At 47.6% G+C, this 19,350-nt stretch overlaps 1 protein-coding gene across 1 annotated transcript; it reads right to left on the bottom strand.

The window, feature by feature from the left end:
• Window positions 1-3,549: 3,549 nt before the first annotated feature.
• Window positions 3,550-9,877, bottom strand: Burs (Cuticle-tanning hormone bursicon). Its single transcript, XM_084592388.1, has 2 exons — window positions 9,644-9,877; window positions 3,550-3,762 (listed from the first exon to the last, which is right to left on the bottom strand). Exons 1-2 carry the CDS (start codon window positions 9,875-9,877, stop codon window positions 3,550-3,552), a joined length of 447 nt encoding a protein of 148 aa, XP_084448514.1.
• Window positions 9,878-19,350: the final 9,473 nt, after the last annotated feature.

Here is a 19,350-nt window from a genome sequence, read left to right as displayed (position 1 = left end):
ATTCTTTCGCCCGCTTTCACTAGCCCCTTGAGAGGAGCCGGGAACTGACGGTGCGAGTCCCGGTAATAGGCACAGATTTATTGACAAGTTAAGAGACGATAAGTGTCCTGGTCCAGATTGGTAGGGCCTACGGTTAGTGAGAGCGCGGGCGGCCGAGTTGGCGGCCTCATTCCCTGGTAGGCCCTGGTGGCCTGGAGTCCAAATGAGAAATCGGGTCTGGGGATTCTGATCCCGAGCTGCTCTCCGAAGTATTCTTTGTGCTGTAGGCGTTATCTAGCCCCGCTCATAATTCTGACAGGCCCCTCGCGAGTCAGATAGGATGAATTTAGATTAAGGGTGAGAGGCAGCCAGGGCGATTGCTACCTCCTCCGCGTGGGTTGCGCTAGGGGCCTTAAAAGTGAGGCCATCCACCTGTCTTTCGTCTTGAACGACTGCAGCCGTGTACCATCCTCCCCTGTAATTGTGCGAGTCCGCAACATCCACATAGAAAAAAAAATGCGTTTAGAGCCATAATGACGGTGCAGCTCATTTGCCCGCGTCTGACGCCATCCATTGTGGTCTTCTCTGTCCATTTTGGTAGGAAGGGGTCGAACACGGCGGGCGCCTCTCCATAGCTCTGGCACACGTACCCTTTCCTCAATGTGATGGTTGTGTTGTATATGTAGCCGGTCCAAAAGGCGACGACCGGACATGGTCTGGGCAAGACGCGTGTATTGATTAGTGAGGTGCGCCTCGTGTTGCTCCCGATAGGTGTTCACCACTCCCAGTGCAAGGAGCCTTGCATTGGAGGTAGAGATCGGTAGGTCGAGCGCCCTCTTGATCATCTTGCGGAGAGTGACCTCCAGGATGTCTTCAGCATGCTTGCGCAAGTACAGGTATGGAGTTGAATAAAGAATTCGAATCGTCACAAAAGCATGGCCGAGTCGCATCGTATCCCTGCTTCACAGGACCCCACGCTTGTTGGAGACGCGGCGTAAAATGCGGCCCACTTGGTCGCCAACCTTGCGAAGCTTGGCTAGTGTTGTGTCAGGGCGACGATTTTGTTGAATAGAGTCCGAGGACTCTAATCTGAGTGGCTTCGCGTATGGGTCCACTAGCCAAAAAGAGAAGTATTGGTGTCGTCCATCTCGGCGAGGTGCGTCGATGCACGAATTCTGATTTTTAAGGAGAGCACTGGAGACCACAGTACGTAGCATAGCGATGTACTATGCCCGCCGCTGTTTGCAGGAAGTCCTCCAGTTGACCAATGTTGCCCTCTGTAGCCCAAATGGTGATGTCGTCGGCATACAGCGCATGCTGTGTACCTTGAACCTCACCTAGTTGGGCAGGGAAATGAAGCATTGCCAAATTAAAGAGTAGGGGGGACAGCACTGCGCCTTGTGGCGTGCCCCGCGTACCCATAGTATAAAGACCGTGCTCCTTGTCCTGAATGCGGATAAGGGCTTCACGGTCCGTTAAGAACTGTTTTACGTAACTAAACGTGTTGTGTCCGCATTGTGTCTCGTTGAGGTGAGCGAGGATGACACTGAGTTTCGCGTTGTCGAAAGCACCCTTCAAATCCAAGGCGAGAACAACCTTGTCGTTGTGAGGGTGCTCGACAGGCGTGAGTACCTCGTGACTGAGTTGAAGCAGAATGTCCTGTGCTAACGTCTGAGGTCGGAATCCGAAAATCGTGTCTGCGAAGGTATTGCGGGCCTCTAGATATTCAGAGGCGATCTCGAACCATGGCCTCCATGAGCTTGGCTGCGCAAGACATTAGGGAGATAGGTCGGAGGTGATCGGTATTGATCGGCTTACCCGGCTTAAGGATGGAGGTGACAAGCGCTGCTTTCCATTCTAGGGCGACGGGTGTTTCTTCTTTCCAGATAGTGTTCATATATTTTAGCAGGAACTCATACTCTAGATATGGAAGGTTGGCCAAAAGTTTGACCGTAACCTTGTCCCTGCCGGGGGCGGTACGCCGTTTCATTTAGCAAGAGCTGCCCGCAGATCATGGAGCTGGGACGGACGATCCATATCCGGATTATCTCTGCATGCATATATATATTCCTGTCCACAGGTGTCTTGAACTTGACACAGATATTGATCCCGTAGAGTCTGTGCAAGTTCGTCCGTATTGCCCTTGAAATTATGAATTGCTCGTTGCCGATGTTTCGTGTTTCTGTGCGGGTCTGAGTGGGATCTAGAAGGCTACGGAATAGCCTCCAAGTATTGCCACTAGACATTTGTTTAGCAGCAGAGTTATAGCGATCCACCCAGTTAGAGTCGGTGAGCTGGGCAATATACTCAGCCGCCTTTTGGGTGAGATCGCGAATCCTCAAGCGGAGTTTCTTGTTACGTTTCTGACGGCGCCATCGCTTAGTAAGGCTGCGCCGCGCTTCCCAAAGATGAAGGAGATAGTTGTCCACATCCGTTACTTTATCTGTGAGTTGTATCGGCGCCCGCTAATGCTTCATACCTTACAGCTTTAAAGGAAGGAGGCAAATTTCAATTGCTTTTTGTCACTCGCCTCATGCGAGCCGTACCGGCCAGAGCTGTGTAAACCCTCATTAGTACACTCCAAGTATAATTTCTATATCCGTGTGGTACAAATAGGGTTTCTTTATTTAATGGACTCCACAGACAACGTGTCTATTGGTTGTTGTCAGTAAATATTGCTTGTCTGTCTCTGCCACTTTACGGGGAAATTTAGCAGACTGAACAAGGCTCTTTTATCGCATGGTTAGTTTGATTTTGAACCATCTCACTACTGCACACAAATTCTTGGCGCCATCGTTCAAGGAACCAGGTTGTAACCGTCTTTGAGGGAACAGCGCTGTAGCACAGCCTTTCTGATCCGCATTCCGAAAAGTTCTGTCGACGCGTGCACTTCACATGGCCAATCTACCGATGATGGCAAAAAGAGGTATACCTTTACAGTTGTTTTTCTTTTGCATTTTAGCTTTAAAAAGCTCCGTTTCTTGCTGAGTGCGACCTGCGTGATCCTTGTGCTTTAGTAATATGCAGACAAGCCTATATGAATATTAACGCTATAGTGGTGAATGTCCTGTTATACAGAAAATCCAGCATCCTTTTCAGCGTAGCGTGGCAGGCGGTTGCCGGCAGTTGGAATGGCCAGGGACGGTTTGTTAGTTGGTTTGCGTGACCAGATGAGACCACATGATATCAGGAAGTTGGGAGGTGCAGCCAGCTCGCGTTTCTCATTTCAGTTGGGGAGGCGGATAAGATTCACCCTTTCCAGTGTTCATATATGCCAGGACAGGCACGCTAATACTTGGCCACCAAGGAATATTCATGTGCCTTGGTCAACGCGGGGTTTGCATCTCGGGTGGTCGCTGCGCTATCTTGTCATATCCTTAAAAGCCGAACCTAAGTCTACCCCATAAATTTTATTGTCTTCATGCAGTCTTCCTTTAGGCCGAATCGACAACCTAAGTAACATGTCACTTTAACCCACTCCCTTCAGGTCGAGAAATACAGTGGTTGCGTCCGTGTAGAGATGACGGTTTATTTTCATGATGACAGCCCAAAAGGAATCAAAACACGGTGTCAAAGGCCTACAAACTCTTGGGGCAGCACAGATGCCTCGTCGGGCGCTGTGCAGGGCCGGCACATGCACTCGACGGGTGCTCGAGTGATGAGCTTGCGGAACTTAGGGCCCGGACCCTTTGGGCAGAACACCGCCTTGGTTGCCTCACGCTCCCCCATCTCCTGGCAGCACATGCAGGAGCGCTCCACTTGCCAGTACCGGGAGCCGGACACCTGCCCCGAAAGGAACATCACAGCGGTACAGTGAACGTTGATGCTGAAAATAATTTTGACTTTGCAATGTGGAGTGAGCATTGATGTTTTGTTCCTACGTAATATGTTACAATGAATGCTCTGTGGAAAAGGAAGTGAGTAGGCATCGTGCGGTACAACGGCACATGATTATTCCCTATAAAGGACCACGTTCATACTTAAAACTAAAAGTTCGACAGCAATGATGACAAGCACAACGAAAAACAAGGAGATAACGTCTGTCCTATCCTTACCTATTCACTGGCTTATCTTTTGTAGCGCTATGGAACAATTTGTTTATTTAGACTGAACGGTCTAATATAGCAATTGGTTTTTCATGTCGCCTTCGCTGTTGACGTTCACTTTGAAGAGAAACACAATTTATACAACAGATGTGTATAGGTAGTAGGATAAAATCAGAAGCAGCCTTTTGAGCGTGACTCTGGACAACCTGTCTTTTTTTTTTCTCGTGACATCGCACAGCATACGGATGCCACTCCGTTTCGCCTCCGTCGAAACGTAGCCACCGGTGGTTGGGTTCGAACCAGTGTACTGTGGCACAGTAGTCGGGTATTTTAACCACTGCACTACCGAGGCGAGGTAATCATCGACCTTATGTCGCTGTTCTTGAAACTAGGCTGTGTAGTTCTGAGGGCAATGCAAAAGGTGTGAATTCACATTTTACAGTCAGCCGAAAGGTATTAAAAATCATGCGGCCTCTGTACGTCACGTAAGGGGGCGGGCTTCGGCTATTTCGAAATCTGAAGCAATAATTTGTTTGCAAAACCTATATACTTCTACGTGCTGGCGCAGGCACTTACTTTCTATTGCGACAGAGACCGCTTAGTTTTTATTTGGTGCTCAGGTACACTGGGAAAGAAAACCAACAAATATTTAGGGCGCGCGTTTGCCAGAACAGAGTATCACCATGCAAAAACATAAATCTTTTTTAAATGTGGTTAATCTGGTTAAAGCTTTCGAGAGCACTGTTTGACATGCTTTGAGATCGTTCAGAGACTGGCACAGAATTTGGCAAACTGCGGCTTCCCGAACTGAAAATTGGTTGGTTTGAAGACTTGAAAGGTGCGTTGACTGTCTCATTTCTCGGTGGGCAGCTCTGTTAAAATTAACGGCGGTCAGCAGTAGATTGAATATGTCCTTGATTAGAATCTTTATCGCAAACTACCCTCCAACTTGTCTACTTCATGGATGTTGAATGGTAAGCAAAATGGTAACAAGTCAACCTGAATGCTGCACAGAAAAACAGTTGCGACAGCCTTTGATATGGAATCCACTTATAGTTTTGGTATCTATTCGCTGCCATCACACGCTATTTCCGAACATGGCCGGTCATAAGCCACTAAGGCATTCCCCTTAAGTTTATTCGGCGCAGTCCCATGGACATAAATTACATTATTTCAATGCTCAAAATTGCAATAAACATGGAATTTCTCTTCATATTTGACTGCTGATGCACTATCTTCTCATCACACGATGGCACTGCAGCCAGCATCCACGAGCGCTATCTAATACCCAGGTAGAACAAAGTGGGCTATGAAGGCGGGCCCCTTGTGGGTCCGATGTAGGCAATGCAGGACAGCCCCGGTGGGCTCAATGTGGGTGCTGCAAGATGGGCGAACGTAGACCTGAAGGGGGCTGTCGACAAAGCCCCGGTGGTTCCCGCTAGGGACCAATGCAGGCAGCCCTTGCGGGGCTGCCCACATTTTTCCCGCATTGCCAAAAGGGCACATCCCGCCAACTCCCCACGATGGTCCTACTTTGGACAGATTCGGGAAGCCGCTCTGGATGAACATTTATTTTTTTTTATTTCGAATAGCCCCTCAGATAATGACATAGGACAGATGCGGGCTCTATAGCGCAAGCCGCACTTGGGCTTGCCCACATTATTCTCGTAGGCGTCCAACGCAGGAAATTGATGGGAAGCCCTTGTCCAAGTTTTCCCAATCATTATTTATGCACAAATTTAAGTAATTATTTTATGCATGTCAGCCCTTTCTAAACGGCCAAAATATTAAAATTTACAGTAATTCTTAACATTAATCTAGCCCAAATGACTTCGTGTACATCTTGTGCAGGCTATGGAGATGTGTGTTCTGAACATTAATTTTGTGCTGAGTGTTGCAGGCTATCCACAGCAACCACATTAGGAGCAACAGTTAGCAATCAGTATGTTTTAGTATTTTTAGCGCAATTTGCAAGAGCGCTAGAACTAAAGCCACGTAATATTTCTAACCGACTAAACATGGCAACAACTGTTATGCAAATCATCTTTAATAGTAATATAGGACAGCATCTAATACAAATAAAGGTTGTAAAGAATCATTACACAATTGCACGCACGTCTTCTAGCCCTATTGCGGCCGATGTGCGACCTACAGCGGTTTTGTGTGGGCAGCCTTGGGGCTGGGTGTTGTTCTTGAACCTAAAGCCCACTTGCTGTTGCACGTGCCTTCCAATTCCCCTCAAGAGACCGATTTTGGTATCATGCAGGCGTTCCCGCCTTGCAGCCCCATTACGGCCCATGTGGGATATAAAGCAGTTTTGTGCGGGCAGCCCCAATTGGGCTGGGTGTTGGTTTTGAACCTAGAGCCCACCTGCGGTTGCACGCGCCTTCAAATTTCCCACAAGGGACCGATTTTGGTACCATGCGGGCACGCCCGCCTTCCAGCCCCATTACAGCCTATGTGGGACCTAAAGCGGTTTAGCTAAGGCTGCCTCATTTGGGATTCACGAGGACTTTTCCAAAATTGAGCTCTTATTCATATTTCACCTGCCCTCAAGTAACCTACAAGGGGCAGATTGAGGCAGCATGTGGGCATGTCCATTTTTTTGCCCCACTACGGCCGATGTAGTTCCCACAGAGATTTTGTGGGGGCGGCCTCATTTCGGATCTATGAGGGCTTTCCCATAAAGAGCCCACATTTAGGTTGGATTGCCCTTAAATATTCGACAAAGGAACCTTGCGGTCTGGATGCAGGAATGTGCTCTGCATTAGCCCGAGCAACACCGCTATGGGACCCATGCGGAACGAACAGGGGCAAGCCCAAATGCGGCTTGTCCACATTTGCCCTATCGGGGACCGATGCAGGTTTTATGATGATTGCCCCAGCCCCACTTGCCTACATCGGACCTACTGGGGCCCCACATTTTTGTGCTACCTGGGTAGTTTAAAGACGCGGCTCACGTTTACGGTTCGCGGCCCACAGTTTGCCAATATAACATTTATCCTAAAATGGAAATCGATAAAAGCCTTATCCGTTATGGTATATAATAGCCTAAGCATTAAGCCCTATCGCAAGCTTGATATCCGAATTCCTGTAAAACATATCTGTACATAAAATATAACACTAGCTGAGAGCGAAATATAAAGCGTACCTCGAAGCAGTCAGAGGCGCAAAATTTTGGAAAGTGGAAAAGCAGAGACTCTGGCAAAGGTACGCACTGAGAAGACAGATAGGTTTGCGCCTTTGCACTTTTTGCGGAAGGTAATATGCGTTGACCATAGCTTTTGAGCACATCAGGCGGTTTTGGTGGTAAAACATTAATATGGAACAGATACAATATAGGCATTACCCTATCCGCCTAGACGGCGGCCTGAAGTCCCATTTGACCCACGCGGCTTGTCCGGCCAGTCGGATTAGACCTAGTATCAATCTCAGGTTGTAATCTCAACAGTATTCTCTACCCAAAGTCTTCACGTTTTATATATTGATCTGTATTCCGGATTTCTGGACACGTCCATGCGATATGTACCAAATCCGCCATATCCCGACAAAGTGGCATCTATCTATCTGAGAGTGAGGAGTGAGTGAGTGAACTTTATTGACTGCTCGGGGATCTTTGTCTTCGCCTCTTCAGCCGAGGCTGACGTGCGGCTGACGAGCCGAGGCTGACGAGCCCCCAGTCCAGAGCACACTGGCTTTCGCCAGTTTGCGAGCTCTTGTGACCAGGTAGATCTGAGCCTCCAGGTTAGAGCTGGCCAGCAAAGCCTCCCACTGTCTTTCATTTGGGTTCTCAATTTTTTGTATTTGATGTGAGCCGCATTCCCATGTTATGTGGTACAGGGTAGGGGTCTTTCCGCACCACGGGCACTCTTCTCTGAATGTCGTGGGATGCATCATGTGTAATATGTGTAAATTAATGAAGGTGCCCGTCTGTGGCCGCCTCAGATCTATGGCCTCCTCGTTGCTGAGCTTTTTATGCGGCTACGGATATACTTTCCGCAAGCCTCTGTAGTGTTGTAGTATTGTGGTGTAGTTGGGGTCAAGCGGAATCAGGTCCTCTGGCGCGAGACTGTTTGGCGCACAATAGGTTGCATGTCCTCGGGCTACCCTGTATGCGTACAAATTCTCCGTGATTCCTGCATCCCCCGGAATCCACACAAGTGTTTGAGTGTATTGTTTTGTTGGCTGGCTTGTGGAAGCAAGGATTTAGTGCGCTACCTTAGATAATTTACCCCGTTGAAAATTTCTGCACGCTGATTGAGAGCCCGACAGTATCATCAGACTCTCTCCCGTTTCTCTACCTTGCCTAATGGCCAGTGCAGTAGCCACTTCCTCTGCCTCCGTGACCGTACAGTTTGAAGTTTGGTTGGTTTGGTTGGTAGGGTTTAATGTCTCAAAGGACTCAGGCTATGAGAGGCGCCGTAGTGGAGGACTCCGGAAATTTCGACCACCTGGGGTTCTTTAACGTGCACTGACATCGCACAGCACACGGGAGCCTTGCTTTTCGCCTCCATCGAAAAGTACAGTTTGAAGTGTTTCTATTGTAGCAGAGTTTCCCGACTTGAGGCGCTTACAAACAAGAACGTTTCTAAATCCGGCTAGCCTATGGTTCCTGGAACACTGGTACAGTTTGAAGTGTTCCAGGAACCATAGGCTAGCCGGATTTAGAAAAGTTCTTGTTTGTAAGCGCCTCAAGTCGGGAAACTCTGCTACAATAAGTGACGAGTTTTAATGAGCACTTTTTAAGGGTATATGGATCGTGGCGCTATGTAGACGAGGAGAATAAAAGCTATATCCCATTGCCTTCATAGCCTTCGCAAATATTTTTTTTCTTTTCCTTCTTGTTATTTCTCTGAAAGCTACATTAAATAATTTTTACCCCTACGTCTCTTCATGTGATTTTATAAGTTATTATGCCCTCATCAACAAACTGGATGATTTAGATTCGTTGCAGTTCGTTTCCTGAGTTACTTAAAAAGGCAACGTTATTAGTGAAAAGCAGACTGCTGAGTCATTCTCCATCAACTCTGATGCCTAACTGCTCCCATTCCATGTATTTGAATACGCGCTCTAAGCAAGCTGTAAATAGGAAGTGGAATTGTGTCGACTGCTAAAATATATCATGGAGGTGAACCACTACTGCGGTCTCTTGTAGCGGCGCCAATTCGGGAGAAGATGCGCTGTGGTCCTGCATGCGCCTTCAGTTTCTCCTCAGTGGGGTCCAGAATTTCATCGCGCAGCAGGGGTGACGACGTATATTATGTTGGGGCACGAAAAGGAAAGAAAAATAAAGAGCCTCTACGGAATTTTCGAATCTCTAAAGATTGGAAGGGGTATTGTTTACGTTGTGTTGCAAACACCTAAATAATATAGAGCGAGGCAGCCGCCGAATTAAAGGTAACTGCTGGCTATTACTTAACCAACCTGCTTATAGTTACCTTTCTTGGCTGTGACATGCACTACAAAATTTAGAAACTCTGCATGTTAAAACCGCACAAAGGGTTAGGTAAAACACCATGTATAGCCTGGTCGGGCAGTCACGAATAAATATGTTTGGTGGTTTCGAACAATGACGGTGATACTGACCCGCCATTTGGCGGCTGCTTTTGTGGACGTACCTGAACGTAGGAAGAACAGGAGCCCTGGCAAGCGAAGGAGGGTATGGGCTTGGGTTGACAGCCGGGTTGCTTGAGAACGTGGATGACAGGGCGCAGCTGGCAGCTCTCCTCGGGACCAATTGCGCACAGGGTGGGCGAGGGAACTGCAAGCAGGAGAAACAGGCTGCCCGCAGCCACTAGAACACCGCCGCAGGGAGACCGAAGCCGGAAGCGCGCTGAACTTGTAATACCCATCTGGGGGACGTAAAAAGGGAACAAAATTGTTTCGACAGGCCCATGGAAGCTGTAACGAAGAGAATGACTCGTATTATAGGCAGCAATGTCCGCACTGGTGGTTTTGCAACGCTATGAAACCTACAGTTCTCGAGTCCATTAAGGTAGCTGGAGCGAAGGCAGTGGTCTCACAAGTACATATTGGGTGCTGAAATATATATATATATATATATATATATATATATATATATATATATATATATATATATATTAAATACTGGGGCATTTGGAAAGAAAGGTATGCCTGTTTCTTCTAAAACTGCAATGAACCTTTCTTTCATTGGTTGAATTAGCAGACTATGTCCTCAAGAACATATCAATCCGCGCGGACACCTGATGCGGAGTGGTATGTCGCCGTTGGGAACATGGCGTCAGATTCCCCTTTTGTGCAGCAGCTATACATTCAGTTTCCGTACTTCTCAAAACGCAGCCGCCAGCTGAGAGATGGCAGGCGCACAGAAGACATTTCAGCTGAGGAGGCGTTCTGATTCCCTCAGGGCGCGGCAGGCTCCAAAGGGCAAGTAACCAAGCATATCCTTGAAGCAGAATGTAATACCATGCTGCAACATTGAGTTCTGCTGAATCGTGCTGAGGTCTGCGCCAAAGTTGTGTGCTCGGGTTATGAGGCACTACAGGAAGCCAGCAACGCAGCCTTTCGGCGCAAACTGGTTGAACGTTTCTCTCAACAGAGACTCAGACACTGTGAGCAGATGCGAGAAATAGCCAGGACGGAAACAATACCCGACTAGCTTCGCAAGTCCCTCAAGGTAGCTACAATCCCGAGAAACACATGGACCCTAACCTCCACCAAGGTAGAAGAGAAGCAAGGGCCGATTTTATTCAAAAAACATACGCTTCTCAAGACACGACCGTTATGCAGACGCGTCCTCGAGAGGAGGACGCAACAAAATTGCAGTGGCCACGGTGGTCGATTCGTCTCTACGAGAAGTGACCAGCGCCTCTATCCGATACAGCACAGTAGCAGAGGCCGAGGAAGTAGCCGTTGCTCTAGCGGGGGCGGAGGACTATAGAACTGGGCGGTCGCTAACGATACTCACAGACTCTCAAACAGCCTGTCGAAATTTCATGAATGTTAGGGCTGAGCGTAACGCGCTCCGTGTACATCTCGAAGCGAACGACAGAATTAAAAACCAAGAAGAAAACAAGACCAGACACAAAATTATGTCGGTACCGGGGCACATGGGGGTGGCAGGGAACCAAGAGGCCGACAGGATAGCTCGAGCATACACTACTTTCCGGGCATCCGACCAGTCCGCTGAACTTTTGCCAGCACCCAAGGCATATTCGGCCATACTAGAAAACAATAGAGGAAGAAGAATGCGATATTCCCCACCGCACAGTTCTCTCACCAGAGAGGAAGCTGTCATATGGAGACAATTACAGACGGGTTCTTACCCAAGCCTACACATACTAAACAAAATGCACCCTACCATATACGCGGACAGATCTCCGTGGTGCGATGAAAAATCAACACTATATCACATCACATGGGCCTGTCAAAACATAGATGTGGTCCCCAAATTTCGGAACCCGAGTGCAGAGCAATGGGAGACTCTCCTGTCTAGCGACCGCTGCAAAGACCAGCAAGGTCTGATACAGCGAGCCCAACGGGCGGCAGTAGCCAGCGGAGCCCTGAACTGAGGGCAACCGACCATTGTGCAGAAGTGGACGAGGTCAACGGAGAAGACTCTTGTGGATTCAACAGGCAGTCATCTCTGAAGACGCCCCAAAAACCGCCAAGTAATATAGGGCTAAATAAAGTTTTTCCTTCCTTCCTTCCTTCCTTCCTTCCTTCCTTCCTTCCTTCCTTCCTTCCTTCCTTCCTTCCTTCCTTCCTTCCTTCCTTCCTTCCTTCCTTCCTTCCTTCCTTCCTTCCTTCCTTCCTTCCTTCCTTCCTTCCTTCCTTCCTTCGTTCCTTCCTTCCTTCCTTCCTTCCTTCCTTCCTTCAACATGACTTTGCATGAAGCGCAACATGCGATCTCAGGGTTCTGTATGTTAGCCTATGGTGCAGATTCTTAATTCTTGTTGCCGGCATAATCACTAGACATACAGCGATGAAAAATGGGGCGGCATAAAAGGGTTGTTTGATTTAGCGACAATAAGAATCGCTTGCAAGGCACTAACGAAGCAAATATATCCGATCTTAAAGGCAGCCATTTTGTTTTGTCAACACAAAAGTCTGTAGCTCAGCAGTCTGGTTACCATGTATTTATTATGGCTCCAGTGAAAATCTCCAGTTGGCATAGTTGCCGACAATATTTTACAAAAGGAGAAACTCAAACAATGGTTTGGCAGAAGGATATCATGGAAACAAAGCCAGGAAAATACACCATAAAAAATGTCCGACCAGTAAGGACAGTATTTAATTAGGTGCCAAGGCGAGCACAACTAGTTCGTAAGTGGAAAAGCACCCTAAAAGGCAATGTAGAAAGCAAAACTCCGCCCTCAAGGGTATATGAAACGATAGCATTTTACACATACGGACAATGTTTTCACTTTTCTCAAATTCTATTTCGCTTCACCATACTTAAAATTTTTACATGCTAGTACTGAACATTAGGAAACATTAAATTTCTATCCTGAGCAAGTGGAACCCGTTTGAACGCATTTCCACCCTTTTTTCAAATTTTCGTCAGTCTACAATCATACTATACCACTACAATCACGAATACCATGGCACAATTTTTCTGCTCAGGCAGCCCCAGAATATATATATATATATATATATATATATATATATATATATATATATATATATATATATTGTTACGGAGGAAGAAGCGGGCAGTGGCACGGGCAGAAGCGCCCGCGCTAGGCCCTGCAGTCTGGTTAAACATCATAATTTCTCAGTTGTCTTCCTTCTGCAATCACCGGCTTGACGCCTCGTAACTGTTTTTCGGGAAGATATACAACTTTCGCATGGACAATTTTTCTCTCAAGCCAATAATTAAAAAACAGGTAATTAGTCTTAGCGAATTGTCAACTGTAATGAACAAGAAAATGCTGGAGGTTAGCATACGCTACTCGGAACATCCGTGAATTTTTGGCACTGGTAAACCTTGGTCCACGTGTATATATATATATATATATATATATATATATATATATATATATATATATATATATATATATATATATATATATATATGTATATATATATATATATATATATATATATATATACAAGTGTAAAATTGCTTCATACTGTTTCCAAGTTTATTTGGAGTCGACGTTTCGGCAGGAGCCCTGCCTTTCTCAAGACTCTGAAAGGCAGGGCTCCTGCCGAAACATCGACTCCAAATAAACTTGGAAACAGTATGAAGCAATTTTTCACTTGTGTGTAACCTCTAGCAACCAAGTACGTCTATTTACTTATGCTATATATATATGCAGATCAATTAAGGGGAAATGAGGGTGCTCGTTATAATACATGACGGAAAGAAGCCAACAGTCGGCGAGGCCAAAGAAAGCGTTGGGGATGGTACTTTATGTCTTTTTTTTAATGTTTACTTGGATAATCACCGAAATTAGTAGTGTAATCTGTTTAGCGGAAAGATAATTAAACACAAAGTAGAAGAAAAAACAACGTGCCGATGGTGGGAGCCGAACCCACGACCTCCGAATATCGCGTCCGGTGCTCTACCAACTGAGCTACATCGGCCGCTGTCCCCCTGCTACTTGCTTGGGTATTTATGTTGTCTGTATACGAACCTTGAGAGTGTTCACCAGCGCCACCCTCAGCCGAAGCGGCGGACGTGGAACGTCCTTTGTTACCGCCAGCGTCACGTAGAACGTGATCAAGAGCGAGGGCGAAAGCTGTGCTAGAACCCTCTTACGCTACCTATGGCTTCAAGACTGCCAGAACCGAGACCGTCGTAAGCTACAAGCAGATCAATTAAGGGGAAATGAGGGTGCTCGTTATAATACATGAAGGAAAGAAGCCAACAGTCGGCGAGGCCAAAGAAAGCGTTGGGGATGGTACTTTATGTCTTTTTTTAATGTTTACTTGGATAATCACCGAAATTAGTAGTGTAATCTGTTTAGGGGAAAGATAATTAAACACAAAGTAGAAGAAAAAACAACGTGCCGATGGTGGGAGCCGAACCCACGACCTCCGAATATCGCGTCCGGTGCTCTACCAACTGAGCTACATCGGCCGCTGTCCCCCCTGCTACTTGCTTGGGTATTTATGTTGTCTGTATACGAACCTTGAGAGTGTTCACCAGCGCCACCCTCAGCCGAAGCGGCGGACGTGGAACGTCCTTTGTACCGCCAGCGTCACGTAGAACGTGATCAAGAGCGAGGGCGAAAGCTGTGCTAGAACCCTCTTACGCTACCTATGGCTTCAAGACTGCCAGAACCGAGACCGTCGTAAGCTACAAGCAGATCAATTAAGGGGAAATGAGGGTGCTCGTTATAATACATGAAGGGAAGAAGCCAACAGTCGGCGAGGCCAAAGAAAGCGTTGGGGATGGTACTTTATGTCTTTTTTTTAATGTTTACTTGGATAATCACCGAAATTAGTAGTGTAATCTGTTTAGGGGAAAGATAATTAAACACAAAGTAGAAGAAAAAACAACGTGCCGATGGTGGGAGCCGAACCCACGACGTCCGAATATCGCGTCCGGTGCTCTACCAACTGAGCTACATCGGCCGCTGTCCCCCCTGCTACTTGCTTGGGTATTTATGTTGTCTGTATACGAACCTTGAGAGTGTTCACCAGCGCCACCCTCAGCCGAAGCGGCGGACGTGGAACGTCCTTTGTTACCGCCAGCGTCACGTAGAACGTGATCAAGAGCGAGGGCGAAAGCTGTGCTAGAACCCTCTTACGCTAACTATGGCTTCAAGACTGCCAGAACCGAGACCGTCGTAAGCTACAAGCAGATCAATTAAGGGGAAATGAGGGTGCTCGTTATAATACATGAAGGAAAGAAGCCAACAGTCGGCGAGGCCAAAGAAAGCGTTGGGGATGGTACTTTATGTCTTTTTTTTAATGTTTACTTGGATAATCACCGAAATTAGTAGTGTAATCTGTTTAGGGGAAAGATAATTAAACACAAAGTAGAAGAAAAAACAACGTGCCGATGGTGGGAGCCGAACCCACGACCTCCGAATATCGCGTCCGGTGCTCTACCAACTGAGCTACATCGGCCGCTGTCCCCCCTGCTACTTGCTTGGGTATTTATGTTGTCTGTATACGAACCTTGAGAGTGTTCACCAGCGCCACCCTCAGCCGAAGCGGCGGACGTGGAACGTCCTTTGTTACCGCCAGCGTCACGTAGAACGTGATCAAGAGCGAGGGCGAAAGCTGTGCTAGAACCCTCTTACGCTACCTATGGCTTCAAGACTGCCAGAACCGAGACCGTCGTAAGCTACAAGCAGATCAATTAAGGGGAAATGAGGGTGCTCGTTATAATACATGAAGGAAAGAAGCCAACAGTCGGCGAGGCCAAAGAAAGCGTTGGGGATGGTACTTTATGTCTTTTTTTTAATGTTTACTTGGATAATCACCGAAATTAGTAGTGTAATCTGTTTAGGGGAAAGATAATTAAACACAAAGTAGAAGAAAAAACAACGTGCCGATGGTGGGAGCCGAACCCACGACCTCCGAATATCGCGTCCGGTGCTCTACCAACTGAGCTACATCGGCCGCTGTCCCCCCTGCTACTTGCTTGGGTATTTATGTTGTCTGTATACGAACCTTGAGAGTGTTCACCAGCGCCACCCTCAGCCGAAGCGGTGGACGTGGAACGTCCTTTGTTACCGCCAGCGTCACGTAGAACGTGATCAAGAGCGACGGCGAAAGCTGTGCTAGAACCCTCTTACGCTACCTATGGCTTCAAGACTGCCAGAACCGAGACCGTCGTAAGCTACAAGCAGATCAATTAAGGGGAAATGAGGGTGCTCGTTATAATACATGAAGGAAAGAAGCCAACAGTCGGCGAGGCCAAAGAAAGCGTTGGGGATGGTACTTTATGTCTTTTTTTTAATGTTTACTTGGATAATCACCGAAATTAGTAGTGTAATCTGTTTAGGGGAAAGATAATTAAACACAAAGTAGAAGAAAAAACAACGTGCCGATGGTGGGAGCCGAACCCACGACCTCCGAATATCGCGTGCGGTGCTCTACCAACTGAGCTACATCGGCCGCTGTCCCCCCTGCTACTTGCTTGGGTATTTATGTTGTCTGTATACGAACCTTGAGAGTGTTCACCAGCGCCACCCTCAGCCGAAGCGGCGGACGTGGAACGTCCTTTGTTACCGCCAGCGTCACGTAGAACGTGATCAAGAGCGAGGGCGAAAGCTGTGCTAGAACCCTCTTACGCTACCTATGGCTTCAAGACTGCCAGAACCGAGACCGTCGTAAGCTACAAGCAGATCAATTAAGGGGAAATGAGGGTGCTGGTTATAATACATGAAGGAAAGAAGCCAACAGTCGGCGAGGCCAAAGAAAGCGTTGGGGATGGTACTTTATGTCTTTTTTTTAATGTTTACTTGGATAATCACCGAAATTAGTAGTGTAATCTGTTTAGGGGAAAGATAATTAAACACAAAGTAGAAGAAAAAACAACGTGCCGATGGTGGGAGCCGAACCCACGATCTCCGAATATCGCGTCCGGTGCTCTACCAATATATATATATATATATATATATATATATATATATATATAAATATATATATATATATATATATATTGTGAGCCTTCCGTGGATGTTCTTTAATTTGTTCATTTCATGATCTTCCTCTTTCATTTGTACATACCAGCATCATCGCCCCGTGGCGCCGGCTCCGGCACGCGCCTGGGTTTTTGTCATCGGATTAAAACGCTAGACAAGGCATCGCTGGCCTTGCCGTCACGACATTGCCGCCTCAACCTAGCCTTCTTTCACAAGTGGTGGAGGTCAAATTCGATCCCCTTGCTGCCTTGGGCCCTGCCTCTCGCTGGAGCTACGTTCCGGTCGCCGTTTGGCAACTTTCACCATAATCATGTCCGCCGAGAGCAATCCCGACCAGGCCGGACCCTCTACCTCGGCTGCACCGACGCCTCCGACTCTGCCCCCACGTCAACGTGACCCGCCGCTGTTCGCTGGTCGTCGCGATGAAGACGTCGATGACTGGCTCGACACACACGAACGCTGCAGTGCCTATAACCGGTGGGACGATGCTTTAAAATTCCTCAACGTTTCGTTCCATCTCATTGAGGTCGCTAGAAACTGGTTCATTAATCGCGAACCCCACACTACTAACTGGACCACTTTCAAACAGCAGTTCCGACAATACTTCGCCGACCCGGCAGTTCGGACTGAGATCGCGAGAAACAAGTTCGCTTCCCGCCTTCAAGGCCCTGATGAATCATATGCGTCTTACATAGAGGCTGTTCTTGCACTTTGTCGGCGCATTAGTCCCACCATGACAGAACCTGAACCTGTGCACCACGTCTTAAAAGGGATCAATTCTATGGCTTATTATACCTTAGTTGCCCAGAATCCTTCAAGTGTTGATTCAATTATAACGACCTGTCAACGCCTCGATCAGCTGCAGTCCTCTCGATTACAGCCCAGCTTCGCAACTGGTTCGACCTCTGCTGACCTTGATCTACGGGCAATGATTCGAGCAATCATCCGCGAGGAGCTCCAAGCCCTCAATCCTTTTTGTCGACATGGGTGCGATCACTCTTCCGCACCTTCTAATGACGCCGTTCTCCGCAACATGATTAAAAAAGAGTTATCAACTATCAGCCACCCCATGACATCCGAAGCTTCTGCAAGCCGTCCAGCTCCGACCTACGTGCACGTCGCTGCATCCCCCCCTTCTTTGGTTCCCCCGCCTCGACCGGCACCAACTTACAATCACGTTAATGCAATGGCGATGGCTCAACCTATACCACCCTATTACGCACCTTGGCGTCCCTCCCGACCAGTCTGCTATTACTGTGGTATTAGAGGACATATATCCCGCTTCTGTCGTCGCCGCCTTCAGAACGAGCGCCGTGGTTATGACACCTCCGAAACTGACATGCCTTCAACCTCATATTATCAACGTCGGTCTATTCCAAGCCCACCTCGACGATCCTCCCCACCTCCAGTATCTTCCTCTGAGCCTCGTGGGAACCATGTATCTCGACGCCGGTCCCTTTCCCCATACCGCCGCTCAGTTTCCTCTCTCCGCCCCGCAACCGCTCTCCCTGTACGCCATCCGGAAAACTAAGTGGTGCAGTTTCCGGAGGTTAAACTGCACTCTGCGAACTTACTAAAAGTCCTCCTGATCACCCGTATAATGTGGTTGCTGTTATCGCTGAAGGTTTACCGGTCGAAGCTTTGATTGATACAGGGGCTGCAATTTCTGTCATTCACGCTGATTTGTGCTACTGTTTGCGAAAAGTGACAACACCATATGATGGGCCTGAACTCCGTGGAGCCAATGACGTCCCTTTGTGCCCTTCAGCGAAGTGCACCGTACGAAATGTTATCGACGGCATCCGCCATCATGTACAGTTTGCTGTGCTTTCACCTTGTGCGCACCTGATGATTTTTGGATAGGATTTTTTGTCAACCGCTTCAGCGTTAATTTCTTGTGGTGACCGTGTTATCCATATAACAGACAGCGATTTTTCATCTGACTTTTCTGAACGACATCACCCCTCGTTGCCGCCGCTGATACTGTTTTGCCTCCTCAGTGCGAAAAACTGCTTACTGTTGTTTCTGACCACATCACTGACAGGGACGTACTCATAGCACCATCATATAGTCATCTTGCACGCGGCATCGCTTTCCCGTCAAGTCTTGTCCGGTTCCGGAACGGCTCAGCGACAGTACTGGCCACTAACACTTCACGTGAATCCCTCGTGCTCCCAAAAGGAACTTCTCTGCATTGCATGGTGGATGTTCAACCTTTTTCCCTGATGATGCTCACCGCCCCTCCGCCTCAGCAAAGTGTTTCGTCAGACGTCTCTCTTTCTGTTCTCGCAAAGACTATTAATCCTAAACTCACGCCGAACCAACGCCAAGAACGGCTGACATTGCTTCGACACCACCAAGCCATTTTTGGTGCCACTTCCACACCACTGGGACGGACTAGTGTTGCGCACCATCGTATCATTACTGAAGGTAACTCTATCGTTCGCCGACGGCCTTATCGGGTTTCCCTTTCTGAACGAAAAGTAATTGAAGAAAATGTAAATGACATGCTCCATCGCAATATAATTCGTCCTTCAACAAGCCCATGGTCCTCCTCAGTAGTGCTAGTTAAAAAAAAAGGACGGCTCGGTACGCTTTTGTGTTGATTACCGCGCACTCAACAAAATTACCCGCGAAGATCTATATCCGATGCCACGAATTGATGACGCCCTTGACTCTCTCCAAGGCTCCGAATATTTCTCGACCTTGGACCTCCGCTCAGGTTATTGGCAAAT

Source organism: Amblyomma maculatum, chromosome 2 (assembly GCF_055883805.1).
Source record: "Amblyomma maculatum isolate TAMU_Amacu chromosome 2, ASM5588380v1, whole genome shotgun sequence".
NCBI classification, from domain to species: domain Eukaryota; kingdom Metazoa; phylum Arthropoda; class Arachnida; order Ixodida; family Ixodidae; genus Amblyomma; species Amblyomma maculatum.
Note: the sequence above shows the minus strand (reverse complement) of the source record. Positions and strands in the feature narration are given on the sequence as shown.